This window comes from Archocentrus centrarchus, unplaced genomic scaffold, assembly GCF_007364275.1.
Source record: "Archocentrus centrarchus isolate MPI-CPG fArcCen1 unplaced genomic scaffold, fArcCen1 scaffold_36_ctg1, whole genome shotgun sequence".
Taxonomy (NCBI): Eukaryota; Metazoa; Chordata; class Actinopteri; order Cichliformes; family Cichlidae; genus Archocentrus; species Archocentrus centrarchus.
In genome coordinates, this window is record NW_022060263.1 from 1,964,207 (window position 1) to 1,980,829 (window position 16,623).

The following is a 16,623-nucleotide window of genomic DNA, read 5'->3' on the forward strand; positions in this document are numbered from 1 at the left end:
GTTACAGTATCCACTGTTAACAGTCTTTAAACATTTTTAACATAAAGTATTTAATGAGAATTATTTGTAAATTAGTTTGTTGTGTAGGGAATGTCAGTAAAATTGTATCAAGAACAGTTGATGGATTTCTTAAAACATTTTAAGTCACTACTGAATAATTATTCCTCTCATTGCAGAGGAGGAGGCGAGGTTCACCAAGAACCTGTCCAACGTGGAGGGAACAGAAACGGACAGTGTAAAACTTATTTGTGAAGTCTCCAAACCGAGTGCAGACGTTATCTGGTACAAAGGAGATAAGGAGCTGCCAGAGGGAGGGCGCTATGACCAAATTGTTGATGGGAAGCGGAGGATACTCCTCATCAAGGACCTGAAGATGTCTGATGCTGGAGAGTACAGCTGCAGGCTGAGTCCCAGCAACAAAACATCAGGAAATCTCAAAATTAATGGTATGCAAAAAAATAATATTAAAAGCAATACACCCGGAAAAAAGTAATGGCAGGTGCAATAAAACACAGAAAAAATAAAACACAGAGAAATAAATCTAAAATCATGACTTTGTGATTGAAACCCTTTACGCCTCTCAGCATACACCAAACCATTTGCAACCGATCTAGGACAACGGTTATGTTTGGGTTTGGTTAATGTTAGACCTTTGTTTATAATCTTTTTAGCCTGTTTTAACACCTGAACTAAAAGCTTCTAAGAGAACACCTGTAAGGCCAAAATGTCATAGACTTCATTTGTAATGCAACAACCTGTAGTTTGAGGAAATGTTCCTTTTTGGCATGTGGCCAAAACCCTCTCCTCCAGTTTCTCTGACCTCTGACCCCTCATGTGTTGCAGAACTGGCTGCTGAGTTCATTTCAAGGCCACAAAGTCAGGAAGTGGTGGAAGGAGAGAAGGCCGAGTTCACCTGCTCCGTATCCAAGGAGACCTACGAGGTCAAGTGGATGAAAGACGACGTGGCTCTTGAGGCTGGAGATAAATACCAGATGGTCGCTGACGGCAAGAGACGAGCGCTTGTAATCCAGAGCTGTGAACTCAAAGACGAGGGCGGATACATTGTTATGATTGGACCAACTAGAGCCAGCGCAGACCTTACTGTGCGCGGTAAGCCCTGCCCACTCTAACTTTATCTCAGCTGAGGAGAGGCGTGGTGAAGTTTTGAGTCAGTTTATCAAGTACATAAATTGTTTTTAATCTATTTCACCAGTTCACCTTCCTAGCTTAAGTTATCGCTTTCTTCCTTCATTTTTGTTTTGTTTCACAGTGCAATGAAATGCAGACTGCATCTATCCAGAAGTGCCTGAGCAGTGATTAAAAACAAGAGCGTATGATAACATGAGCAGTATATGTACAATAAGAAGTGCAATAATATACATACAGAAGTGCAATAAAATACTTAGTCTGGGGTAGTGCAGAGTATGTACATGAGCAGTGTTTTGTCCACTTAAACCTACAGTATGGAAGTATTGTTTCCTTTTTCTGACTGTGAGAATAATTACAAAAATACTGCTGAAATGCTGCCTCACTGCTTCTCCTCCCACCTTAGCCCCTCCCATCAGAGACGTAAGCTGTATTGATACCTTTGTGTCAGTAAACTATTCTTGCTACTTAAAAACTTTAAAAAACTGTCCACATTATTTTCATTTCATTTAAAGTGAAATTATTTTGTTGCAGTGTATGTATTTAATAAAGGTTCACCCATATTTAATTGTTAGAATTACTTGTTGAGGAAGACTGAATATTGATTTAAGAAAAAAAAAAGCACAAAAATCTTCATAAAGTTTAAATTTTTTGATTTCCTCAATTTCATCATTTATTTTTACATTAAATTCAAGCTTAATTCAGAATCATGTTCAACATGCATGTTGGCTTCGAGCAGTTGATTAAAACTAAAGGTTTTTGTCCAGATCCCTCAGAAGCATTCACTCATTAGTGTTTTTTATATTATTTCCTGCAGAGAAACTGAAAATCATCACTCCTCTAAAGGACACCGAGGGCAAAGAAGGCCAGGAGGTAGTCCTGAACTGTGAGGTGAACACAGAGGGAGCAAAGGCCAAGTGGCTGAAGAATGAGGAGATCATGTTTGAGAGCAGCAAGTATGTGATGACCCAGAGAGACAACATCTTCTCCCTGAGGATCAAAGATGCCCAGAAGGGAGATGAAGCCAACTACAGCATCAACTTGACCAATCAAAGAGGAGAGCTGGCCAAGAGCTACTGCAATTTGACCATCAGAGGTGAGTGGCTCCCAGCAGCTGCGTGTTTTCAGGTTCACAGCGACACTACCACAGATTTGTTGTTAATAGTTTACTATTGAGTTCACTGAGCCACAATCCACAGATCTGATCCAGTAGATCACCTTTGGGATGTGATAGAGCAGGTTACCAGCTAATAAAATGATAATGAGTGTAATCAAAGTTTGGCTGTTCTCAGACTAGGTGAGATCTGAAACCATGTCTCTGTTTTTATTGCTGAAATATTTAAATGAGAAATAAGATGAATAATTCTCCCAATAACAGCAAGGGTGACTTTCAGTAACAATAACATGAACATGGCAGGTGGGGCCAAGTAACCTGGGAGAAAAGTCACATAGAACTAATGTTTAAGATCAGAATAATTTTCACAAAGAAATTCACCTCAGTTATGTTAGTACAGCAGCTAGTGACCACTCTAGTGGGAACTTCAGCAACTTTTTGGAGCCAGCCGCGAAAGCCAAAATCCTTCACATCACCATGTTTTGTGTACATAGAACTCCATTGCACTGCACCCCCCATAACAGCATAACAGAAGGTACTGAGGTATTGAGGTGGGGCGTGAAAATATTTCTTCCTGTGGAGTGGGAACCGCTGTCTGGAGTATGAATGTCACTTGTGTTTTTCAGAGGAGAGTCTGAGAATTGTAGTTCCTCTAGAGGACATCGACACTCAGGAGAAGAAGACCATCAGCTTCTCTTGTAAGGTCAACAGGCCCAATGCCACTATAAAGTGGATGAAGGCTGGTGAGGAGATTACCTTCAGCAAACGCGTTGTCTATAGAGTTGACAAAGACAAGCACACACTTACCATCAAAGACTGCACCCTGGCTGACGAGGGTGAGTACACAGCCGTGGCTGGAGATGACAAATCCACAGCAGAGCTGATCATCAGTGAGGCACCAACGGATTTCACCATGCAACTAAAGGACCAAACAATCACTGAGTTTGATGACGCAGAGTTCACCTGCATGCTGACCAAAGAGAAAGCTGAAGTCAAGTGGTACAGAAATGGCCGAGAGATCAGAGAAGGACCGAGGTGAGTTTCCTCTGTGAATAATGCTCCCAGATAACTGACCAACATGACAAAGAGCAAACTGATTTCAATACAGTTCAATATAGAACTTTATTTATATGAAAATATGTGTAAATAGAAAACATATCTGCAGTCTGCAGCATCTGCAGTGGCACATAGACTAACGGCAGTCACATGGTTTCTCTTCCATATTTGCTTTGCTCTCAGTGCACATTTTTTAAAAGCAGTCTTGAACAATAGATCTCCAGGTTTTCTGAAGGTCTTTTAAATTCTTTCGTTGGGTACTGGCAGCTTTTTCACTCACTTTAAGTCTAGTCTTTATATCTGACCATTTATGTCTGTGTAGATTCTCAGTCATCCAGGTCATAGTAGTCTCTGGAGCTTGAAAAAGGCGACTGGACTTCTTTTTGTTTCTTGAAGACGTTTCACCTCTCATCCGAAAGGCTTCTTCAGTTCTCAACCAAATGGTGGAGAGACCCAGGTATTTAAACCCCTGTGGGCGTAGTCCCCTGGAGGTGGTTATGACCCTCTATTGATCATGTGCGTGAACACATGTGCCCAGGTGTGAAGGGGGCGTGGGTCATATTAATCAGTGGTTTCAGTTGAAACCAATTTAGGACTCCGCTCCATTGTTTCCTGTGGCCTATTGAGGTCACTGGAACAAAGGTGTGAATGGGGGCTGAGACGTCTGGGAAGGGAGCTCAGGACAGCACTGTAAGCGGGGGAAAGTTGGTGACGTAATCCACCTCCTCTGTTCAATGATGGTTGTTCACAGTGGACATAGATGGCTTCTTTCACTCCTCTTTCAAACCATCTGTTTTCCCTGTCCAAAATGTGGACATTGGCATCCTCAAAAGAGTGCCCTTTTTCCTTCAGATGCAGATGTACTGCTGAATCTTGTCCTGTCGAGGTGGCTCTTCTATGTTGTGCCATTCGTTTGTGAAGAGGCTGTTTGGTTTCACCAATGTAGAGGTCCGAGCACTCTTCACTGCACTGAACAGCATACACTACATCGCTGATCTTGTGTTTGGCGGGTTTGTCCTTGGGATGAACCAGTTTTTGTCTTAGGGTGTGACTTGGTTTGAAGTATACTGAGATGTCATGCTTGGAGAAAATTCTTCTGAGTTTCTCTGACAAGCCTGACACATATGGGATGACAATGTTGTTCCTCTTGTCCTTCCCATTCTCTGTAGTTTGTGTTTGGCCTTCATTCCTGTGCATCTTAGCTGATTTGATGAAGGCCCAGTTGGGGTAACCGCATGTTTTGAGGGCTTTCTTAATGTGTGTGTGTTCCTTATGCTTCCCTTCTGCCTTAGAGGGAACACTTTCCGCACGGTGTTTTCCGCACCTCCAGGGGACTACGCCCACAGGGGTTTAAATACCTGGGTCTCTCCACCATTTGGTTGAGAACTGAAGAAGCCTTTCGGATGAGAGGTGAAACGTCTTCAAGAAACAAAAAGAAGTCCAGTCGCCTTTTTCAAGCTCCAGAGACGATCTGACCATTTAAATTTTTTTTTTTTTGTTAAGCCACTTAACACTGACCTATGAATTATTCAAGCATAAAAAGGCGCCTAATTCAGGAAATGAACCAGCGTTTTGTCCACACATACAGTAATGTAGCAAAAACATGGTATTCCTGTTTCTTTAGTTGAATCTACAAAAATACCAAATATAACAGTTTGACAGGCATAAACCAGTATTTTTGTACCAACAAGGTGATTCCAAAGAGCCAAACACTGCATGCACATCTCTGCATGGTGTGCAGTGTGTCCTTTGGTATTTGATGAAGCTAGACACAGGCTTGACTCGCTTCATCAAATATCAAAGGACAGTCAAAGGACAACTCTATAACAGTTTAACTTAGTTAAGGAAGGGAAACAGGGAGAAAAGATCATCTTAGGATCTTCATGACAGAGAACGGAACAAATGTCTTCAAGAAGCTCGGAGAACTATTCCTTGAAGGCTACTTAAAGAAAGTAGAGCAAATACCTCACCCACCCCAAATTTTCTATTTACTACGGTGCAAAAGATACTACCAGTGTTGTCATACTCCATCATAAATTACTAAATCACAAAGACTAGAAATTAATTTAATTGGCTTTTAAAAACTGTAAAATATGATCTTATATTTTTATGTAAACAAATGGGATCCACATGAACAGATAATGGCACATACCGTACCAGCCAAAATACACACTTGAGAGTTTCCATTTTTAGGTGCACAAAGTCACAGAGGTCAGCTCGTTGATGTACACAATCTTAAATCACACACTGATAACATATCAGCAGCACTTATACACAGCACACAGAGCGTTGTAGAGGACAAGTGAAAATTGATGTTCAGTCCATACAGAACTCCTCCTGATGAAGAGTGCCCTGTTTCTTTTTCGTTTCTCTTAAATAACTCACTGTTTTTCTCAGATACACATTTGAAAGAGATGGAAAGATTTGCACTTTGCGTATCAAGGAGTGCAGACCTGATGATGAATGTGAATATGCTTGTGGTGTGGATGAGAAGAAATCCAGAGCCCGGCTTTTTGTTGAAGGTGAGATCCTCAGAATTTACTCAGTGTACCCGCTGTTTTCAGTATTGTGTAGTTTCTCTTTTGTTCCTGTTTGGTCTGACCTCTTCATGAATGTCCTGCAGAGACCCCAGTGGAGATTATCAGACCCCTGCAGGATGCGTTTGAACCTCCAGGCATGGATGTTGTGTTTGAGGTGGAGCTCAACAAGGACAGAGTGGAGGTGAAGTGGTTGAGGAACAATATGACGGTTGTCCAGGGAGACAAATACCAGATGATGAGTGAGGGTAAAGTCCACAGACTGCAGGTCTGTGAGATCAGACCTCGAGACCAGGGAGAGTACAGAGTCATCGTCAAGGATAAAGACTCAAAGGCCAAACTGGAGCTGGCAGGTGAGCGTGCAGAACCAGTAACAACACCAGAACTGTCACTGCAGTGCTGCTGCAATCCTCCACTCAGTACATCACAGCTGTGATTAATGACCCGAGGGTTTGTGTCCCCGGTCATGCATAAAGGAATCAAACTTCAGTCAGCTGGTATTTCCTGTGTTATGTACTGTACATTTTTTCTGGAGAATCAGAAGCTTATTCATGTATACAGAGAAATAATAGTGTAAGTTATGTAAACAAACACTTTGAGCCACCCCTCATTTCTTTATTTTTTGCTTGGAAAATGAACAATACACGTAACTATTTACTGAAACATGGAAACATGCATGGAAATGCAATATACAAGGCAAGTTTATAATATTTGATATGACCACCTTTATTCTTCAACACAGCCTGAACTCTCTCAGGCTTCTTGAAGGACATTATCTTCTGCTGTGTTTTACTGATGCTGCAGACACTGAACTCTCTCCTGATTCTCACATTTGAACCAGAAATTTCACACTTGTATTAATTACTTCATAAAGCCTGTTGCTCCTGAGTTTCACTTCAGTTCTTGTGTAATCAGTATTGACAGGGAAATCTGCCTCCTATAAAGGACCATGTTTCTGTGCTGCTGGGTCACTGATGATGTCTCTCACCTTCTTCCTCTGCTCTTCTTGCAGCTGTGCCTCAGATAAAGACCACTGACCAGAACTATGTCACAGATGCTGGGAAGCCTATTATCATGGCTGTCCCTTACAGTGCATATCCACAAGCTGACGCTGACTGGCTGTACAACAACATGAGTCTGCCCAGGGACAACATCCACACCTCAGCTGACCGCACAGAGTACTGGCTGAAGGACCCCAAGAAAGCAGATGAAGGCCGCTACAAGATTATCATCAAAAACAAACACGGGCAGGGAGAGGCCTTCATCAGCCTGGGTGTCATTGGTAAGCTCACGTTTGTCATGTAGGAAAAGCAGGTTAGATGCAGGTAAAATGCAACTAATTCATCCTAAAGTTAATTCATTTAAAGACAGTTTACAGTTAAGTTAACCATAAAACTGATTTGGATGCTGATGTCAGATGAAAAGAAGAAGAGGAATTGCACCGATTGCACCCCGTGATTTTAAATTCCTCAGTGACTGAACTTTGTATCATGGTCAAAGAAACTTCTGGTAGTATTTTAACATCTGATGTTTCTGTGATTAAGAATAAACTTGAAGAATTAGGACTGCTTTTTGTTCATTCAGAACTAGAACTACAGCATACTAAGATGCTGAGATTAAATTACTTAAAATAGGACATTATTGTAGATGCTTGCTGTGTAATTGCAACATCTGTGTGTCTGAGTTCCTCTCATGTTAGCGTCACTATTTTATCAAACAGTCCCAAAATATTTTAAGAGTATTTAAATATTTTTAATAAGAAAGCTGTTACACATTTCCAATATTGTTTCCATGCAGAAGCTGTTTCTTACATTACTGAGAACTGTTATATTTGCAGTATTTCTCACAATAAATGTAAATAAGTGTCCATAGGTTGTTCGTGTTATCCTGATAACATGGTTTTCTTTTTCCAGATGTCCCAGGACCTGTGAAGAACCTCCAAGTGGTTGACACCGCAGATGGTGAGGTCAGCCTTGCATGGGAGGAGCCTGAGAGCGACGGCGGCAGTAAAGTCATTGGCTATGTGGTGGAGAGGCGCGACGTGAAACGTAAGACCTGGACACTGGCCACTGACCATGCTGAAAGCCCTGAGTACACAGTGGCTGGCCTCCAGAAGGACTCCATGTACCTATTCCGAGTCTGCGCCCGAAACCGGATTGGCAGCGGACCCAACGTCGAGACTGACAAACCTGTACAAGCTAAGAACAAGTTTGGTAAGATTTACTCTGAAAATATTGCTCCTCTCCATTTATTCTTCTTTTGCAGATTCATAAAATGATATAAATTCATTCTGGTGTCAGATTACAGTAACCTACCCACGTTTACCCCAAGGCAGTGGTTCTCAAACTGCGGGATAGGCCCCCTCAGGGGGCAAAGAGACACTGTAAATTGGGTGTAGACAACCAAGTGAAAATTCTGAAGTAAAACCAAGTTAGATGAATATTATGTTGGGGGGTAAAATACACAAACAAGTTTGTTCTTGACGCTATTGCACTCACCTTTATTTAAGTGAAATTCAACCTATATCCTTTATATTAGTAATTACTGATAAGTGAAGCGGGGTATGACAACCAACATAGATAGATAGATAGCTTTTATTGTCATTGTACTAGAGTGCAACAAAATTGAGCAGCAAACCTAGTAACTTTGGTTGGTTGAAAATCAATCATGGTATGGTATGATGATTATGGTTTGGTATTTTCTGGAAAGTCCAGTGTATTCATACCAAATCTTGGCCTCTTTTTTCTTGTTTCCCGTTAGGTGGTAGTATCTGGTACCAGATACTTTTTAGTACCTAATCAGCCTGGATTCTGCTAGAGTGTCTTTGTATGATTCGTGTTCAGAATAACCCAGGATTTTTATTTTAATCTGGTCCTTGATGCAGCTCCTGAGTTTATCCACTAATTATAAAAGAAATTATAAAAAAATCATTCCCCCACCTCTTAAAGCTAATGTTCTTTTGATTGTGTGCCCCTGACAAACAGGTCGATGGTGCTAAAGCCCTACAGCAGTGTGACTGAGATAGCATGTAATGGTGCCCAGTGTTTTTAAGGTCACACAGATCCAAGAGTTAAAAAAAAAAACACGTGAAACCAAGTGTTCAGATCAGTCTGAGGCCTGAACCTTTGGCTCATGGGTGTTAGTTGATGCTGTCCTTATTATTTGTAATGTTTAATATGACCCTTGACAGACAATAAAAAAAAAAAGGTTTATGTAGTATTCACTCTTTATTGTTTCTGTCTTTCTGAGCCTCAGAGTGTTTCAGATCATAGACAGAGAAGTTTTTATATTTTGTCAAGGTAAAAAGAAATTAAACAGAGTAGTTAAGAAAACAGATCCTTGAGATGCACCAAATTGAATTTGACATATACTGTTTAACACTGAGATGCTTGAACCAAAATATGTTCGGTTTTTCATTTCCAGATGTTCCAGATGCTCCCCTGAATGTGATTGTTGGAAATGTCACCAAGTTTGGCTGTACTGTCTCCTGGGAGCCTCCCAAGTCAGATGGAGGCTCTCCCATCACCTCTTACATCATTGAGCTCCGTGACAGGACGTCAGTGAAATGGTCTCCTGTCCTGGTGGCCAAACCTGACGAGCTCACTGCCATTATTAATGATGTAATTGAGAACAAAGAGTACATCTTTCGAGTAAAAGCTGAGAACAGAGCCGGTGTTGGCAAGCCCAGTGCCGCCACACAGCCTGTCAAAATCATGGATCCGATCGGTAAGACTGGCTCATTTGTTACACCTTAGATTAAGATTTTACATGATATACTGGATGAGATTATTCTGACCCTCAGATTCAGATGATACTCTGGCACAATATTGAACAGCAAGGAGTACAAATAAAACAAAGCATATGTTATTCATTTCCCCACTGTTAACACTCTCCAGACTTAACCAGTTTTTATTCATTTTTCATATCCCCTGCAGAGCGTCCCAGCCCTCCTCTGAACCTGTCCTGGGAGGACCAGAATAAGAGCTCAGTGCAGCTCACCTGGGAGACTCCCCTGAAGAACGGAGGCAGCATGATTACCGGATACATAATTGAACGCTGTGAGGACAGTACCGACAAGTGGCTCCGTTGCAATGCCCGTCTCTGCCCTGAACTCTTCTACAAGGTGCAAAGAAAGAAAATCTAAATCAGTCTTGATTAGCCGTTGATTTTTGAAAAACCTGTGACCTAAACACTGCCAAAACAAGTCGTAGACAATCACAGACAGGTTAAAAGCCCTCTATCAGCTGCTTCACACTAAAAACTTATCAGTAGTTACTTGACAATAAAAGCCCTCTCACAGTGGTTTCAAAATAAGAGAAACTGTCATTTAAAAAAAACACATCTTCTCATATTAAAGTACCTCAAACAGTTGTTTCAAAGTAAAAGCCCCCAGGGCTTGTTAAAATGAACAGCTGTAAATGTTATAAATCCAAGTTAATTTTTTTAAGGTTGAGCTTTTTCGGTGCTGTATTTTAGCACTCACTGCCTTTTGTTTCAGGTATCTGGTCTGAAATATGGATCTAAGTACAACTACAGAGTGTTTGCTGAAAACGCTGCTGGAGTCTCGGACCCGTCAAACATCATCGGACCTCTGCTTGCTGATGACCCACATGGTGAGATGGATGGTGTTGTGTTTTTTGTACTAGTTAACATACTTAGCATTACCAAGTAAGCAGTAATTACAGCACTGACCAGAAACCGTTCTCCCTTAGATGAGGCTGTTGTTAATAATAAAATTCCTTCAGCAGCTTCATGGTAACAGGACAAGTTAAAAGGAAATAGAAATTAATTTGTCAGAAATCAATTTACTGTATATGCAACTGTGATTATAGATACTTAGTCAAACTGGATATAATGTATAAGCTCCCTATCGTACCTCTGTCTCCTCTCCAGTTGGTCCAACCTTTGACCTGAGCGCTTTTAAGGATGGCCTGGAAGTGATTGTCCCCCAGCCTCTCACCATCAGAGTCCCCATCACTGGATATCCGACCCCTGTTGCCAGGTGGACCTTCGGAGAGAAGGAGTTGAGCACCGCGGATGAGCGCGTCTCCCTCATGACCAAGTCAACATTTACAGAGCTGATGGTCACACCGAGCGTCCGTCCAGACAAAGGCATCTACACACTGCATCTGGAGAATGATGTCACATCTGTCTCTGGAGAAATTGAAGTCAACGTTATTGGTACACCTTTAAAAATCTTCAAAAAAAAGAAAAGCTTGACAGTTTTAAAGATTTTTTATCAAGATGAGGTGATTGGATTTCTGTTTGTGTTTCCAGCTGCACCCAGCGCTCCAAAGGACTTCAAGGTCCTGGAGGTGACTCGGCAGCATGTCCACCTGAGTTGGGAGGCTCCAGAGCATGATGGAGGAAGTCCTCTGACTGGCTACCAGGTGGAGAAACGAGATGTGTCCCGCAAGACCTGGGTCAAGGTACATATAATAATGTATACTAATATCTGCATTCAGAGTGTGCTGAACCAGCTGATGACTACATATGTTTATCTCATTTAAAAACTAGGATTTTAAAAGATTTTTGATGGGATTTTTGTTAAATATTTTGCCAACATATATATGTCTGTAGTTCAGGGTCTTCATGCAGGTCTAGATGATATAACAGGTGAAAGACAGCAGCTACTGAATAATGGAATTGTTTCTACTGTTACTGACCACTCAAAGCACGTCCCTTCCTGGTATCTCCATGGCCGTAGAAATCATGAAGAAGTTTTTAGCTGGATTTCACATGTGATGAGAACCAGCAATGCCTGATATTCATTTTAGTCTCTGTCTCAGGTGACCACAGGGATACAGGATCTGGAGTTTACCGTCACCGATGTGGTTGAAGGGAAGGAGTATCTGTTCAGAGTCATCGCCTGCAACAAGTGCGGTCCAGGAGAGCCCGCGTATATCGACGAGCCCGTTAATGTCTCCTCTCCTGCAAGTGAGTAAAGGCGGTGATTAATGTGCCTAAGATGCCTCAGAGAAAACAGCATTAGTCTGGTTTACAGTTGGAAATTTGCAGCTTTGGGTCGTATTTTTATTTAAACCCATTGTTAGTCATGGAGTTTGCATGTTTCTGGGGCTCTTGTTGTTTATTTATTAAATGGTTAATAGACTGGTTCTTATATAGCACATTTCTGCTCTACGTGAGCACTTAAAGCACTTTTTACAACACGTCTTCATTCACCCATTCACACAAGCACTTTTTTCTACATTTAAGTGCTCTTGATCTAATATCTCTGTCTAATCAGAATGCTGAAAATTATAGGGTCAAAAGAATAAGAAATAAAACGAGTGACGTGCAGCTAACACCAAAATGTAGCTGAACCTGACAACATTGGGTGGTATTGAGGGCTGCAGCTATCGATTATTTTAGTAATTGAGTTTTCTATCTGAGTATGCCATCGATTAACCCAGTAATCAGAAAAGAAATACCTTTGTCTTATTAATTAGCAATAATAAATACTCAAAAGAGAATAAACACAGGTCTTTTAAAATGAACTGCTCGTTGGTTTCCGTGTTTTCAATAGTTTTGTGTGTGTGTGTGTGTGTGTGTGTGTGTGTGTTTAAGCCTTTATAGAGGCATTCTCAGAACTGAGGTTTGTCCTTTGATGCACTGCAGAAAACATTCTGATATGTTAATAATTATTGTTAATGATAATAATTCAGTGTCCAGCCCAACAGCCCCAGGCCTATTAATACAATTTAATTTAACTAATGAAATGTTTTATTTATATTTACAGTACCAGTTATTTATATGAATGGTGTGTCCAAACTTTTGACTGGTACTGCATATTAATATTGTACATTAATCTAAACCTACAAAATAATGTTTGTAAAGCCTTAAAATAAATATGATCTTGTTTTTTCCCCCTTTAAACTTGCCCTGCTTGTTGCAGGTATCGCTGCCATCAGCCGTCAGCGAGCTGCCTAATTTAATTCAGATTAAGTTATATTTTAACTTCTGTTTAATGGTGATTTCAGGAACAGGTCACTCCTCCTGAGCTCACCATCTTGGTAATGGCTCCGCCTCTTTGCGCTTCACCGTGTGTGTAGACAGATCCCGGCTCCACTTTAAACTGTGACAGCATCATTGTCGCTGCTGCTGATGTGCTCGCAGTCTTTTACTGAAAAACTGGGGGCTGCATGTTGAAATACTTTTTATTCACACGCGTGCTCATCAATATGTGTCTGTTGCAGATCTATTTTTAGTCACATATGTGGGTGAAACGCTCACACTTACATGGAGCCGTGGATTAAACAAAGCATCAAAGCAAAAAAATTGTGTCCATAATTTCTTATACTTGAGTTATTTGAGTTACTCGATGAATCGTTGCAGCCCCAGTGGTATCTGTTGTAGTATCGGTTACATATAGCCAAAGGTTTTGCTAACAGTGGTCAGTAATATACCAGTGTTTCCAAGCATTTATTACTGGTTACTGGTAAAAGCGACTGAAGATAACATTTTGTTCTTCTATGTATTGTTATTCTTGCATATCTTCTAAACGATGATAATTATGATAGTACTGTCAGACACTATTAATCTAAATGCTTATAGTCAAACATATTCATAGTATATGAAAAATAAAAAACAAAATTGGACTTCCTTTCAGGCAAACTGGTTCCTGAGGAACTTTCTAACCTCCCTGTTTTCTTCTCCAGCTGTCCCCGACCCTCCAGAGAACCTGAGGTGGAGGGACAAGTCAGCCAGCGGCATCTTCCTGACCTGGGAGCCACCAAAGTACGATGGCGGCACCGGCATCCGGGGATACAACGTTGAGCGCTGTCAGAGGGGAACCGATAAGTGGGAGCCCTGCGGGGACTTGGTACCTGAGCTGAAGTGCCAGGTGACGGGTCTTACTGAGGGCCAGTGGTACTCATACAGAGTCCGAGCCCTGAACCGACTTGGAGCCAGCCGGCCCTGCAAAGCCACTGATGAGATCCAGGCTGTCGATCCTAAAGGTACTCTTAACATAGTCCTCTTGGGACCCTGAAATTGCATATTTAACTGAGTATCATCCAAACTGGTCTTGAAGAACAGTAGTTCTGAAAAAAAGCACAGAATTAGACAAAATTACTTTACATTAGGCAACACATTTAGTCTTTTTACAACAGTAATTTGTCATTTTTGTGGACAGGAGAGTTAATTCTAGCGTGTTAAACTGTTTGTATTGTTGCATTTGATGACAAGTGTATGAAGAGGAACTCATGAGGCTGGTAACATTTAACCCTAACACATTTTAACATCCATACTTTAACCAATGCACTGACACAGTCCCATTAATAGCTTAATTTTGACAGATGTATATTATGTAATAGCGCTTATTAAGGGAAGTAAAATAAATAAATAAACATGAATGTTGCTCTGAGTGTGTGCAAGGCTGAGAGGAGTCAGGGAGTGTTCACTGTGTACCAATCTCTGTGTAAAAATGTGACTGCATGAAAAACTGGAACACAGTGCTCACTGTAAAGATGTATCCTTGTATGAATCAGGGTTCTCCTCCCCCCTCTCTCAAACATGCCATGAAGTTGAGTTCAGTTCTAGGTGACCTGTGCAGTCACCCAGAGGTTGAGAGTGTGGCATGCTTAACCTCTCGGCGACCACTTGGTCACTGTAACGACTTGCAGTTGTTTCCAGTTAAAAAAAAATTGCTTGCCAGCCACCAATTTTTCCTGATCACCCGGAGGCTGCTGTCCTATCCTCACTCTGAGGCCTTAACCAGAAAGTCTCATGAGATTAAAATCTCTTTTTCATGGGAGCAGCAAAAGTTTCATTTTTCACGTATCACAGCTGTTTCTAATAAAGTACCAACCACCTGTTAATTATCTTCCGAATGCCAAACTACTGACTGACCTCTCACCCTTATTGTCTATGCAGAGCCTCCAGAAATCCAGCTGGATGCCAAGCTTCTGGCTGGTCTGACTGCAAAGGCTGGCAGCAAGATTGAACTTCCCGCTGAGGTGAAAGGTAAGCCCGAGCCCCGAGTCAAGTGGACCAAAGCTGACCTGGTCCTCAAACCGGACGATAGGGTGTCCATTGACACTAAGCCGGGACACTCCACAGTCACCGTTGCCAAAACAAAGAGAGATGACAGCTCCACTTACATCATTGAAGCCACCAACAGCAGTGGACGGGCCACTGCCACTGTGGATGTCAACATCCTTGGTAAGACAAATCAACAACAGAGAAAGGTACAGATTCTCATAGTTTCTGGTCAGTTCAATTTTAAATCTGCTCTTCAAAACAGATAAGCCTGGTCCTCCTGCTGCCTTTGACATTTCTGAAATCACCAACGAGTCCTGCTTTCTGGCCTGGAACCCTCCACGTGACGACGGTGGCTCCAGAGTCACCAACTACATTGTTGAGAGGCGAGCTGCTGACAGTGAGATCTGGCACCGACTGTCCTCCACCGTGAAGCAGACCACATACAGAGCTGTGGGTCTGGTCAAGTTTAAGGAGTACATCTTCAGGGTCTTGGCTGAAAATCAGTTTGGTGTTGGCCCAGCAGCGGAGCATCCATCCATCATTGCCAGATACCCCTTTGGTAGGTCACTTCACCATAGGCCTGACCTCTGTCACAGGAAGTTATGTTTTTAAAGGAAAGGTTTGACATCTTGGAAACAGACGCAGCTGTTTGTGGATAAGCATATTTCCAATTCCCATTTCGTTTAAGAAATGATTCATATGCTGTGATATTTGCTCTTTGTTTTGATTAAAATGTCTGACTAATAAGAGTAATAAGATAGAAAAAATAACAGTTGAATAGTACAAAGTTTAAATTCTTCTCTTTCCTTCTTTAGCTTGGCTGTTTTGAGGAAAAAGTCGAGCTAGTGTCATATCCTTGACATTGGCGTCGGTGGTGCTGTCTGTCACACAAAAACTTTAACGTTGGCCATAACTCGACAACGATGCAATCGAGAATGTTTCAACTCATTTCATAGATGCATCTACTAAAAATCTCAGAAGATAAGCTGAAAGGTCATGTTCCCCTAAAACTTTAAAATCAGCCATAACTCGAGAACGATGTGAATTTGAACATCGTTCAAAGTCACACCATAGATGCGCCTACTTAAAATCTCAGACAAGTTTGAATCTTGGCGACTTTGACCTCAAGGTACAGGTCAGAGGTCAAGTTCTACAAAACCTTTAATGTCGACCATAACTCGAGAACGATGTGACCTAGAATGTTCAAATTCACACCATAGATGCACCTACTTAAAATCTTGGACGAGTTTGGATCTCGGTGACCTTGACATCAAGCTGAAGGTCACAGGTCAAATTTTCTGAAAATCTTAAATGAAGGATCTTCAAATTCATACCACAGATGCATACTGGTCAAGCTAGACCCACTTACTTTACTATAACAGCACTTTGACCCACCCCCCTCTCCCTTCCCTCCATTACTATTTCAAAACGGCCGAGCATTGGCACCTGGTCAGCTGTAAGAGGTCCTGTGAGAGATTCTTGTTCCTGTGGATTCTCAGCTACTTGAATTGATTGGTCCCTCGAGAGTGTAGTGTGGAACATACTTGTCATGGCAAATGGTAAATGGACTAGTTCTTATATAGCGCTTTTCTACTCAGATATGAGCACTCAAAGCGCTTATACAACACATTCACATTTACCCCATGCACACGCATTCATACAAGCACTTCCATGATTAATTAATTAAGCTAAGTGCCTTAATCGTCTAACATTCACTCACATTCATACTCCGACGGAACGGTCGGAGAGCAACTTGGGGTTAAGTATCTTGCCCAAGGATACATTGGC

At 41.5% G+C, this 16,623-nt stretch overlaps 1 protein-coding gene across 1 annotated transcript in view; it reads left to right on the forward strand.

Moving 5' to 3' along the window:
- The window catches only part of ttn.2 (titin, tandem duplicate 2), a 266,459-nt gene that overhangs the window by 135,328 nt on the left and 114,508 nt on the right, over positions 1–16,623 (forward strand). The window contains exons 115-131 of the mRNA XM_030724391.1: positions 177–446; positions 844–1,110; positions 1,964–2,242; positions 2,887–3,295; positions 5,714–5,838; positions 5,940–6,206; positions 6,866–7,135; positions 7,767–8,066; positions 9,277–9,579; positions 9,789–9,976; positions 10,352–10,466; positions 10,747–11,034; positions 11,131–11,282; positions 11,643–11,790; positions 13,512–13,811; positions 14,728–15,015; positions 15,098–15,394. Of these exons, the coding sequence (XP_030580251.1) occupies positions 177–446; positions 844–1,110; positions 1,964–2,242; positions 2,887–3,295; positions 5,714–5,838; positions 5,940–6,206; positions 6,866–7,135; positions 7,767–8,066; positions 9,277–9,579; positions 9,789–9,976; positions 10,352–10,466; positions 10,747–11,034; positions 11,131–11,282; positions 11,643–11,790; positions 13,512–13,811; positions 14,728–15,015; positions 15,098–15,394 (4,266 nt within the window). The remainder of the gene's footprint in view (positions 1–176; positions 447–843; positions 1,111–1,963; positions 2,243–2,886; positions 3,296–5,713; positions 5,839–5,939; positions 6,207–6,865; positions 7,136–7,766; positions 8,067–9,276; positions 9,580–9,788; positions 9,977–10,351; positions 10,467–10,746; positions 11,035–11,130; positions 11,283–11,642; positions 11,791–13,511; positions 13,812–14,727; positions 15,016–15,097; positions 15,395–16,623) is intronic.